Below are 13201 nucleotides of genomic sequence, written 5' to 3' on the forward strand. Positions count from 1 at the left end.
AGGTAGGCAACGCAACTGCAATTGTGGATGTTTATGGGCAGCGGTCGCTTTTCATTTCGGTGTATTCAGGTGGCCGCTTGCTCGTTTGCCACCTTATATTATAAAAAAAATAGTCTTATTTGAATATTTTTTCTTTTCGCAAATCTTTAGAGGTTGTAAGGACCTAAATTTAATATTATTCTTATATATTATCAAGTAAATGTTACCTTATACGGCGTATGGTTGCCATTTGTATTGATGTCTGCTATAGGGGTAAGCCGTTTGCGCGGCTCCACGGACAGAGAGGTTGAGTGGCCATTCATTGTCCCGGTTGTGACTTGAGGTGGAACACTGCAACAATATACAAGTATTACTAATATTATAAATGCAAACTCTGATAGAAATGTATGGAAAAGCTGAGCCGACCCTTCGTAGGTACAAAGATAAGTCAATGATGATTGTAAATGCATAAGTTTTGATGTTTCTATGCATCTCCAGAATGGCTGAATGAATCTCGCCGTAATTTGAGTCAGGAATAACATACGGTTACATACAGACGGTGCCGCGAGCGACTACTAGTGATGATAAAGAGTAACATCAATAGGTCCTAAATGTAACTCTTTCTGGAGGTATATATGGATGATTTTAATTAGAAAAAAATCATAAAATATTATATAATTTAGAAGGCGTGGTCCATATCCAACCTCAAATGTACGATATGATATACCTAAGTCATTTACACCCCAAAAACGGAAGTTTGTAGTTTTTGGATCACATTTTTTAAAACAAGCTATATGTAAACTACATAATGAAGCATGGATGAAATGAAGTGAGGATAAAAGTAATGAACGGAATTACAAACATCATGTTTATTCTAATCTATATGTATTTTTGCTGGCTTGTCAAATTGTACTTATAATACTTAATTAGATAAGAATAGATCACTGTAGTTGATAGTAGGGTGTTTTGAGATTTAAGTATTATCAAAGCTCAAGATAAGATAAAAGCTGGTTTATTACTTTCATATAAAAACATGTCAACTTTCATAATTAAATACGAAAAGTTCAGTATGAAATCACACATCACACTAACAACTTATTAAAGGGTTTTCAAATATTTACAGATATTAAAAAAAAAAAGTTAAACGTACAAAAAAAAAACATAGCTGCAGTAAAAAGCCTTGATGAATATGTAAATATATATTCTATTATAGTATGGAGAAATTTTCTAACATACAAGAATGTTTCTATAAATGGTATTTGGCGGGAATGGTACATTCGAGAAATCCACGGTGTTCCACTTTTGGAAAAATTGCCTTGTTCACTGCAACGAGACAGACACCGCCTCTCCTACATTATCTAGCTGTTCCAGTGCGGCTTCATCCGCAAATGTCCAAATTCAAATGATAAATGACAATCGCTTCCTCAATGTTGGCAGCTTATAGTTTACGGTCCCTTTCGAACATGAAGGTTTTTTTCGAATTTATCTAGCCCCTAAATTTAATAGCATGAAAATATATAACCTAAAGCGTGTTTTAAGCGTAAGGGCTTTTTATTAAAGAAAATATACTAGCAGTGGATCACTGACTTTTTTCGTTCAAACACATTTATAAGCTGCGTTGTATTGATTTTTGTTTCGCGTCTCGTTTAAAAATGTAATTGTAGCTTTTAAGTTGAAACACCGCCAATTAGCCTGACTGTACATATGGTGAGTATGATATAAGATGGTATAAGAAGCATGCTCACTTCATGGTGTTGGTGTTCGCAGTGCTCCGCACCAGAGGTGGGGGCGGCTGCTGCGCCATCGCCATTGTTATTGAACTGTTCGGAAACTGCAACCAACGATACACATGTTTCACAACACCGACCAAACGCAAAATATATATACAGAATAAATTAACCACTACAAGCTCCTGGCTCTCTTCACACAGTCGAGGATCCCATACAGGCAAAGAAAATAACAATATAAATTTATCAAAATAAAAACCCACCATTTTTGAATTTGTAGCAAGCTTAGGAAATCTATAACACATGCATGTAGGGAAGTAAAAAAGGTAGCATTCAATAATCCTGGATTCAAGTCTTTCATACTAATTTTAATGTATTTTACATTTCCAAAGAGTATTTGTGTATACCATACTTAGTAAAGTTTTTTCATATCCAGCAATGAAATTATATATTTAGGTTGCAAATTGTTATGGTTTAATGCAACCAATCACATCATTCAAATTTATACAAATGTGGGTTTACATTGTTCAAAAATATGCTATTTCTGATTTTTCAAGATGCTTCCCACGTTAGAGAAATATGGTAAAAAAATTATGAACATTTTTCCTTAAAATATGTATTGCTTGTGTTTCCATTCAAATAAATTGTGTGATTCATTGAATATTATTTAATTTTTATTGTTTTCAATGGAAATCGCAATAAAATAAGCTCCACTTCAGTGCATTATTCAAACCCTACAACCTAAACATTTTTATCTTTTTTAATATTGGAATTCGAAATGAAATATTTGTTACGTTCTTAGAGAGTGATCATGTAAATATTTTCAATAAGTACCATTGTGGTTTTTTAAGTGTGTATAAAACCCTCGCCTCATGAGATCTAATTAAAAATACGGAATTAATAACTGCATCGTTGGAGCATAAAAACCTCGTGCAATTGCAACGAAACTAGGCGCAAATTAAAAATACATTTCTTGAAACAATAAAACCAATGTTCAAAGTTGAACTTCAATTATATTTAATTGTTCAAAATATTATCTTTGCAACATAAGTAAAACAAAGACACAAATATGTACGACATAACATACGAGATCGAGGACCACGCCTTAGCTATTTTTTTTTAATTTAATTTTCAGTTAATTGTATATGAATAAAATGAGAAAACTACGCTAAAGGGCTCTGAAAGGGGTAGTGTGTAGTTTGTATAGTGTATAATTAGCGCGAGGTTTAGAGTTACTGACCTGCACGTTCCGTTGATGCTGCGAGCGGTGTTGCGGCATGCTGGCCGCCAGGTTATAGCGCGCTGCCGCCTGCGCTTGCGCCGCCACTTGCGCCTACCACCACGAAAAACATCAAACATCTGTATTTGTCTCTACTTACAACAAATTCTATAGCAATTCTCTCTCTTGTATAAGGGTGAGAATAAAGTACGCAATATCGTTGATGAATCAATAAACGTTGCGAGAAAAATGATCGGGGATCTTTGTATTCAGGAGTAAATGACTGGCATGTGTTGGTGCAATCCCTATTGTATGGTCAGTTTTGTGTTGTACCTGTGCGAGCCGCAGCACCTGCTGCGTTTGCGCCTGCGAGAGCGCGCCGGGCAGATTCCAGTTGTTGGCGAGTGCTTGAACAGCAGCTGCGGTAAGTCCACCGTGCGGTATTTGTAGCGCTGCCGCCGCGGCTGCGGGCGAATGCCGCGTCGCAGGTCGGCGGCCGCGCGCCCCGCCCATCGCCGCCGCTGCGCTCGCACTGCTCGCCGCGTGCGCACTGCTCGTGCCCGGCGGCGGGGCGGGCGGCGCGCGTGTCCATTGCCCACCGCCTGATGCCGACCCTGTACATCACACATTGATTACATTGTCTAGTAATAACAAGTAAAGAAACGAATATTTTCTCGCGCAAATTGCTTAAATATTCATACTTGTAATAGTTAATCCCATAAACATATGTGAAGATAATTAAATTTTCTATAATTTTAAACACCAATTTAAAATTTTAGCTGTTTACGTAGTTTGTTATGAGCATTGTTTTGCGATTTGACGTCATAGCCATTGTCAGAGTGGACTTCCACAACACGCAATTGTTTAGATAATATGACGTTATAAAACCGCAATATCCTTTCCTCCAGATCACACTTACGATCCGAAAGACGGACATGGATATTTCAATTCGTTAATAATAGAAAAAAAAACTAACAAAATGATTAAATGTCGAAGGCAACCAATTGTTTTAAGAAATGTGCGACATTTCTCTTTCTATTCCAAAACAATAATACCACACTTAAGTTAGAATTGTATTGATCAGTTAAAAGGCAGACCTAAAGTTATCTGTGAATAGTCATGCAAATTATTTTTATCATGTCAAGGCTCTCTGAAGGTTTCGCGTCTTTCTCGAATGTCTCACTGCCAACGGCAATGAACAAGGAAAACAAGTATTATGTACATACAAATATGTATACTATGTAACACTCAAAATTAAGATAACTACTATTCAAATAGAAAAACAGTGACAGTTTTAGGTTTGTGGGTCAAATAGATTGTTTATTTTAATATAGATTGAAATGAGATACGGATTTTACGATACGAGGATTTTAAGACAATTCTTGGCATATTATTAAAATGAGAGATTTACGTAGTGGTTGGTAAAATGTTTAAATTACAAAATTATATCATGCCAAAATCACTATTTTAAAATTTTAAATTTAATGAGTTACTTCTAAATTACTATATTGGTCTTACAATAATAATCTTCTGAACTAAATCATAATGAGAACAACTAGAAATATAGCTTGCCTACAAATTCATATGTGCAGGATTAAAAAATTACTTAGTAAATAGCCTATGTTTTACATCTATGCCAGTTTTCATTAATATCTGTGTAGAAACAAACATTCATCCATCTTTACAAACTTTCACATGTATAATATTAGTATAATATTTCACTATCAAAATCTACTTAATGATTAGATCTTGTGGCTTCTTTTAAATTCATTTGTGTGTATATTTCTGAACAACAAGTGTGTTTGTACAGAAATATCTTAATCAATGTTTTGTATAGATAAAATGTTAAGATTCAAGACAAATTGGGTTAATATGTTACAAATTTCATTATAAACTTTATATCCTTATAATAAAGTCTAATTTGTACTAATATCAATACATTCTAGAGATCTAATGTACTTTTAATGGTATTTAGTTACAAAAGCTGAATAAAAAATTGGCGCCAACATATTGAGGCAGTTTAATTAGCTTTTTTAGACAGAGATTAATATTCTCTTAGTTTCACTAACATTTTGTATTAGACATTAACTTTTATAAAGGCATCTGTAAAGACTTAAGAACTGTTTTGTAAATACCTGATAAAAAAAAACATACATACATATGTAATATTAAGGATACTGCTGTTCAGTTTAAACATATTTAATATTAATATAGGTTTAATACTGTGTTATGTTGATAATTATCACTTTCACATGCAACAAAAATATTAGAAATGCATTATAATTGTACTAACAATAATTGCTTACAATTACATTGTTTACTATACTTTTTGCTAGTGTGCATTTTTAATGCACTTTCTACATTTTTATTGCAACTAAAAGCAATAAATTTGCCTGCATACTGTTTACATTTAACAAATTGCCATCACAGAATACTTACTGATGCAATTTTCATATTTTTGTACTCTTTGATGTCAATGACTTATCAGGCAAGTACATATAGAAAATTAACTGTAGGTTAAGATAGCTTAATTACACATTATATCAGCTAACTAATAAGTGTCCCATTAAGAAAAGCACAATTGTTACAATTACCTAAAAACAAATGTAACCTTACAGAGAGACTAAAAGCCTTTCCCACTATTGGCTGATAAAGGCTCAGATAGCTTAAAAGTGACATCGCTATCAGATAAGGGAACAAAATCCAATATTCCCATCACATATTTTACATATTGGATTGTTATCGGACATTTGACCATTTGGTGGGACATGCTTATATTGTTGTAACTTAAATAAATGTGGATGATTTATAAATTTTAGTTAAACACTAGATATACTTTGTTACGAAACATATTAAAAAAGAGACATATCGGATCAGTCCATTTAAATAGCAGCCAGTGTACAAACAAATAATAGATTATATTATTGCAAGAATATTTATTTAAACCTTAATATTCTTAAATACATGAATTTAAAAAATATTGATTGAAAGTTATTGATATATTGTATAACAGTTATGTATTAACAGACTTTTGTAAATGGATTAGACCACATAAAAGTTTTCACCAAGATTAATCCTTCTAGAAAATTGTCGAGATATTAAAGATTTGATAAACCAATACTTTCCCCCGCTAGTTTCATTTATTTATAAGATTATGAGGTAAACTGTTCCACACTTGGAATATTAAATTTTGTATGATATTCATACTAATATTATAAATCCAAAAGTTTAGATGGATGTTTGTTAGAGTTTGTAACCTAAATGGCTGAATCGATGAAATTTGGCATAGATGTAGAGGATAGTCTATAAGAACTAGGCTATTTACTTTTGATTTTTTTTCCAATTCATCCAGACTGAGTCTCGGGCAAAAGCTAGTATATAAATGAATATTTCATAAGATATTCTAGACAATATTGCTATTTATAATGAATACCAGTTCTATCTTACTCATATCATAAATGCTAATGTTCCGCTGGATGTTTGTTAAAAGGCATCTCCAGAATTGTTTACTTGATTAAAAAATAGTCTAAAAGAACAAATAGGGTACTTATGATCCTGAAAATATGTATGAATTCTGTAGGATACATTTGATTGATATATTTACTTAATAACATTGCAACGATTCTAGTTACCTTATTGAAATTTAGTACAAATATGGAACATAGTCTCGAATACCATAAGAGATCCTTTTCACTCATATTTTAATTCTGCACAGACGAAGTCGAGGGAAAAATATAGAGTATTGTATGAAAAAAAATCTCAATATAAAAATTACCTTTGGCTGATATTAGTAGCTGCGACTCCACCACTTTGTTGGGCCAGTACTCCTCGAACTCCGTTCCTGGCGGGAAGTAGCTCTTAATGTCCGACAAACTTATCACTGAACAAGTTTCGCTGGCAAACAGTTCATTCCGTATTCCTTGCACTTTACAGCAGAACTTCAAATACGACAGGTCCCAGCCTTTCAGCTGATCCGCCTTCAACTTTAAGTTGTCCGTCTCACCTTCAAAATAAAATAATGGAACAAACTTTTGATTATCACGCACTGTGTACGGCACTACAGACTCCTTGTTTATCCTAATGAAGCCACACTTGTCCTTATTATTGGTCGTACCACGTAACAATTTGTTGTAACAAACGTCCAAGAAATTATAGAACTCGTAAGCATCCGAGAGTCTCACCACTAAATCCTTCTGAGTGAAGGCATCACGACCAAACTGACCGTCACAATGTCGCGTGTTTATCTCGTTGAGAAGCCGCGCTTCCACTTCCGTAATATAATAGCTCCTGATACATGTACAGGAGTAAATGTCCGCGTGTAGATAGTTCAAATACTTGTTGAGAAGCTTTATCTCCACCATGCGAACCGCAACATACTTTTCGCCGGAACGATAGATGTAAGGTATATGACATTTGCCGAGCATATCCCAGCCGAAATGACCTTTATAACTGGCTTCATCTGGGGCCGGCGTCTTCTTTTCATCAGAAGTGGGCCTCTGCACCTCGATTGATACACCATTCTTTCGGTTTAAATAATTCAGGATGCCCATCTGACCTCCAGGGCCAACAGGTGCCGCTCCCGCCAAACCTGGAGGCCGAGGCACCGCTGCAGAAGCTGCTATTGCCTTCGCTTTATTGGCCTCCACCATCTTAGCAGCCAATTCCCTGATCTCCGCCTCATCAGGCCGCTCGGTTTTCACCTTCACTATCGTAGTTTCCGTCATGTTTGAGTTTTCTTAAGCCACTGTACTCAACAAGTCCATAAGATCCAGGAGATAGGCACGACTACATCATATGTCCGTTTGTGACATTAGCTTCTGAAAGCTACGTAAACACTAGCACTGCACTCCGTAACAACTGCACTGAAATCTTGACAGGTAATTGTTTCAATTCTTTAACAAAATATGCGATCGTTGTTTATTCAACACAATTTTTTTTCGGAAATTCAATTACGCCCAAACGTGTGTATGCCGGCGACGACCTGCGGCGACTAAGGATAAGGTGGAAAACAAACTTCCGTCTTGTTGTTTGTATAACTTTTTGAAACTTCCCAGTTATTTATATTATTATTCGTCAAAACTTTTTCAGAATTGAAGAAAACTCTTCAGGAAAATTTTAAAGAAATATCTCCTATCCTCACGCATAGTTTGCGGGAACATGAATCCCAAATTTTGTGTTCACGAGGGAAATGCCCAATACCGTTGTATAGTCTCGTGGGGAGTGCGGTTCATGTATATTTTTCACCTTTTGGTGACTCAGCATTGAACAAAATGGCTGCCGACAAGGCTTTGTTGGCCAATCAGGCCAAAGCTAGTGGTATACATACCTACAAAAATACCGTCGATGACGTAGCCGCACTCCTTACGAGACTAGTTCTCAAGGACTTTTCATAACTTGCTGCTAAACTATGAGCCTGTTTTTGAGTTTCAAAAAATTCAATAAGGACCATATTTTTTTTTGTAAATTTACCAATTTTTTGACATGTTTAAATCCTTATTTAGACACATAATTATTCCTGATTATAAACAAGATTTATGATTGTACTCTTACAAAGTAGGTAGTCACTATGGATAGTCTCGTAACACTGTCGACATGTTAGAAGAAAAATTACTTCGACTAAGCACGTTAAAATCAACTCTATTTCGATAGCAACAGAGTGCTATCATGTGCCGCCTAATAAGATATTCCGCCTTAATGCCTCGTGTAGTGAGACTAGCCGACGCGCGCATTCCACTAACAATAATCCCCTGCATGAGTGAGCGGGACAGGAATAAGTAAAAAGTAGATGTCAAATGTTTAGGTATTTTACTATGAGCGTAAAGAGATCGTAGGTAGATATATAATGCAATTACAAGCTTACGTAAGCACTTCTAACCTACTTATAAGCGAAATACTAAAGTAAAACTGTTTTAGCTTAATTTTTATTTTAATTTTACTCATTTTTGAAAATAATAAAAATGTTGATAAAAAATAGAACCGCGTATTATTATAGATTTATTGATTACTAGACACATCAGGTTTTCCTAATTATTTAAAAACAGAAAAAAACACAATTTTCAGCTACATCCCGGAAGATCTTTTTCCTCGCTATAGTCTTGTCTAATTGATGTTTATTTTAATTAACGTTTTTGATCCTTGATTTATATTTTAGGCACAAAGTTTACCTCGGCTGAAAATTGAACCAAGTTACAAAGTTTACTCGAAGATTTAATTTTTAGCAAAACAATTTACTACTTTAAACTAAGACCTAACGAAATAAGTGGTTCCAAGTCTCCAAAATTTTTGGCTTCAGAGAAGTAACATTTACCTTTCTGTCATACTACCCCAATTTATGGTATTGGATGGGGTGTTAACTTAAAGGACATTAGTATACCATAACTTGGTAATACTGATGGATACAAAAGATAAATGAATTTGTGTTACATTTGTGATAACAAAACACGTATTTTATAAGGTACGAAAGCTTTATTTAAAATAATTTACATATTTACTAAATATTTATTAAAAACAATATCGAGTGCCAATTAGCCACCGCTTTGATATGAAAATAAGTTGCCGGAAGACATCAGTTACGCGGGAAAATCCACGTGTGAGTTATAAAATACAATATACAATTTATGATACATCCTGCGTGGTTCCAACTTCGAATAAGTAGGAGTAGAATGGTATTTTTAAAGTAGAACAAATACAAATGCCATTTTAAAAAAATTGAATGCCATAGACAAAGAAAATCTTTACAGACAATAAAAATATTTTTTATATCGAAAACAAAGGCATTAAAGACTCAATGGAAGTTTTCGGAATTTACCTAAACCGAACGAAAAGCAGGATTAGACGGACTCTATTACGGGTACGGGTCGTAGGGGGAGGGAGGCTAGTAGTAACAATACTTTTTATTCCAAAGAAAATGCTTTAAAACTGACTGAAGTGTTTTGCGTTATCTGCACGGGTATCTAGGAACATTAGTATTTCTATAAGCCGCCTGGCGATGGTCATGTCACTTCTATGCTGACCCATACTGTTTCCCTTCATATCGTGACATACTTCTGCAGACGTATCAGACATAATGCTATTATCAATTGTACCAACTTAATTGTGATTTTTTTGCACCATTCGGTTAATGAGTTATATTGCAAAAAGTTTGGCTTCGGTTTATAATCATCGTCGGCTCACACCGGGGATCGAACCCACTGTGTTAGGAAGCTTACCTGGCTTATGGACTCCATTAACAGATAAAAGATTAACATACTCGTACATAATGGAGATTTATAAGAAGGAGATTGCAGTAAATTATTTATCAGACGAAACTGAGAGTTGTAGTTCTTCAACTAATGAAAATCATCATATACCAGCTACAAATACCAAAGACAAGAGTTGTCATTTGAAATAGGTTTATTTTAAAAAACTGGTAGAAACCAATTGTGATTGTAACAAGTCTTTAAGAACTGTGCATTATCATAAGTCGAAGGTCGATAATTCCATTGCCGTATTTTAATTTTAATATACATCCGCCTAACTGCGTCATTAAAGTAATGAAATTTTACGGCGGTTTTTTGTCATTATTATAAGCAACTGTACAAAGAATGAGATCTAACGGTCTTCCAGAGTATCTGCAAGTTACAGCTTTTCTTATCTTAACATCTAACTGTGCCGTCGCGGTCGGTGGCCTACATTTATCAAGAACTTGCGACTTTATATCCAAAATGGCCGCCAGAAAATCAAAGTTTTTCTCACTACACGTTGTAAGTCAAAGGCAAGTAATTTATTGCTGTATGTTTGATTGGTTGGATTGTATTTGAACTGTTGACAGAATATTCAGAATGTTCAGTATTGTGTACTGTGTGCTGTACTGTTCAGAATTTGAAACACACAGAAATAAATGTTAGAAATCTATCTTCAAATGGTAATTTAATTTTTTTTCACATGCACGTAATGAGTCTACTATAATTATTAAGTAGCACCCTACCTGGTGAGTGATTTGGTGAATGGGTGAATGGTCACACAAAAAAGGAAGTATCGTCCTTCCGGGAATAACACGTTTAAAATTACCTGGAGTGTTATTTACTTTTCTTATTTTTTTGTGTCCAAGCCTATCTAAAATATTTGATTGTTTTTTGTAGCGAACTAATAATACGTCAACAACGATGTAACCTCTGCACACACACATCTGCAAACAAAAGAATATTTTGAGGATATTGTGCGTTGCACGCTGTGAAGGGCAAAATAAAAATTGTACAGCAAAGGGACAATTTCTTCTCATATACATCCTCTTTCCCGCTACTCCTGTTCTTCCCATTTATTTGAATGAGGTAGGACGTGGAAGAGAACTAGAGTTTGGCCGCTAGGATGACTCTAGTACGTCGTTGACCACCTCTATGTTGCTACCGCTCGTTTGCCCCCTTTTATTATAAAAAAAAACACTCGTCTGATGAAGTGCTGAATTACTGCCACTTGATGCTTGGCTTCTGTGTGGTCGTTGAATCGACATCCAGCAGCCCCTACTACTGTTAAATTATCCTATAAATAATTATAAAGACTATGATAAGAATTTTAATTGCGGAGGCTTTCAAAATAAACTTTACAAAAAGCGATTGCACCATAATGAGGTCATCCTTATCAAATCATAAAAGTTACAATCAACTTATCATTTATATATGATTTTTTTATAATAGCTACTAGCGGTCCCCGGCTTCGTCAGCGTGATTTAAAAAAAAAAGAAAAAACAAAATAAGCCTGTATTCATCAGCTACTTTCCTGTGATATTACTGTCAATAAAACAATTTCGCTCTTAGCTTTTTCCCGGCAAATCTTCTGTCCTTTGACGCACTCTATTGCTTTAAAGACGCGCTGGGTTAGGTTTAGTATCTGTGGTGGATGGATACCAGTACAGTAGTCAAATGTCAGTGGACATACAGGATACAATACAGGGATCATACTACGAGTATGTGTCTAATCTAGTAAACTTCAGACATATTACTTTCATATTCTATAAATAGTCGTGTGACCTTATATTCTAAGTGCGATGGGTCAGGGACAACATACAGTAAAATAGCTTTGCTTTGCTGAACAGCTTATTTTTTAAATGATAAGACCACGATATGCCTAAATTATTTTGATAAGCATAATTTACTAGATACAAAATATCTGCGATACAAACAAGATAATTATCGACAGTTAATTAATTAGCATTATTGTTTTATATCTGGTATTGGCACACTTAGTCCTATTTAATATTTGATCAATTCAATTCAATACTAAAAGATACTTTCTTAGAGATCGACTCATAAGAAGAGAACGGAATTAAAATCAAGTCAGCAGTCTCTTTAGGTCAGTCATTTCGATAATTTCAGTCTATCGGGTCTGTGTATAGGATCGTTCGAGCAGGCATGTGATCCCTCGCCCGTGTGCTAGGCGTGCATGATATTTTGTGCGTCTTTCTAGAAGACTAGAGAAACATGTCTTACCACAGAGAAGAAGCTGATTTTACGGCTAGCGTATTCGGTCATGGATACCTCCATGCGTGAAAGAGACCGAGGGTCATCATCTCCTCTACCTTATCCTACTCCAGTAGGGTTAGCGCACCGGGTTTTCGTCCTCCAAAGCATTCTATCATCCGTCATCTCAGTCATCACTCCCTTCTTGATCATGTCACCTTTCGCGCAATCCATCAATCTCTTTCTAGGTCTACCTCTACCGATGTACCCCTCCACATTCATAACTAACATCCTTCTTGTTACATGCGATTCATCCCTTCTCATAACATGCCCATACCACTCTAACCTTTTACTCCTTATTTTCTCAACCACTGGGGCTACTCTCAAACTTCCTCAAATATACTCATTTCGTATCTTATCCAATCTTGTTACCCCACACATCCATCTTAACATTTGCATTTCCGCCACATGTATTCTCCTTTCATCCTTCCCTTTTACTGCCTAACATTCAGATCCATACATCATGACGGGTCTTACGTCGGTTTTGTAAATTTTCCCATTTATGTTAAGATGAATATGCGAAAGAGACCGAGGGTATAAGTGGGTATTCCCGTAGGGAACGGGAGATAGTTCTACAAAACCTCTGCATCTTCCCTCTAGGTACGAGGTATGAGTATGCGTAGCGAAGCATTTCCCTCTTAAAAAAAGGTCTAGTCTAACCTTAAATAGATGGCACTACAGTCGTAACAATTTCCATTTCGTATCATAAATGAGAAAAAGATTTTTTTCCTAGTTAATTAAACACGATAAGAGATAAAGCCAAAGAGACCAAAATAAAAATA

The 13201-nt window shown here is 35.2% G+C and overlaps 1 protein-coding gene across 1 annotated transcript in view; it reads right to left on the bottom strand.

Annotated features, from left to right (window-relative positions):
• Window positions 1–8751, bottom strand: part of LOC106104753 — a 9688-nt gene extending 937 nt beyond the window's left edge. The window contains exons 1-5 of the mRNA XM_013284884.1: window positions 6701–8751; window positions 3259–3539; window positions 2947–3039; window positions 1725–1810; window positions 207–330 (exon numbers count right to left, since the gene is read on the bottom strand). Coding sequence (XP_013140338.1) covers window positions 207–330; window positions 1725–1810; window positions 2947–3039; window positions 3259–3539; window positions 6701–7649 — 1533 coding nt within the window. The 5' untranslated portion in view covers window positions 7650–8751. The remainder of the gene's footprint in view (window positions 1–206; window positions 331–1724; window positions 1811–2946; window positions 3040–3258; window positions 3540–6700) is intronic.
• Window positions 8752–13201: the final 4450 nt, after the last annotated feature.

This window comes from Papilio polytes, unplaced genomic scaffold (genome assembly GCF_000836215.1).
Source record: "Papilio polytes unplaced genomic scaffold, Ppol_1.0 DF823399.1, whole genome shotgun sequence".
Lineage (NCBI taxonomy): Eukaryota > Metazoa > Arthropoda > Insecta > Lepidoptera > Papilionidae > Papilio > Papilio polytes.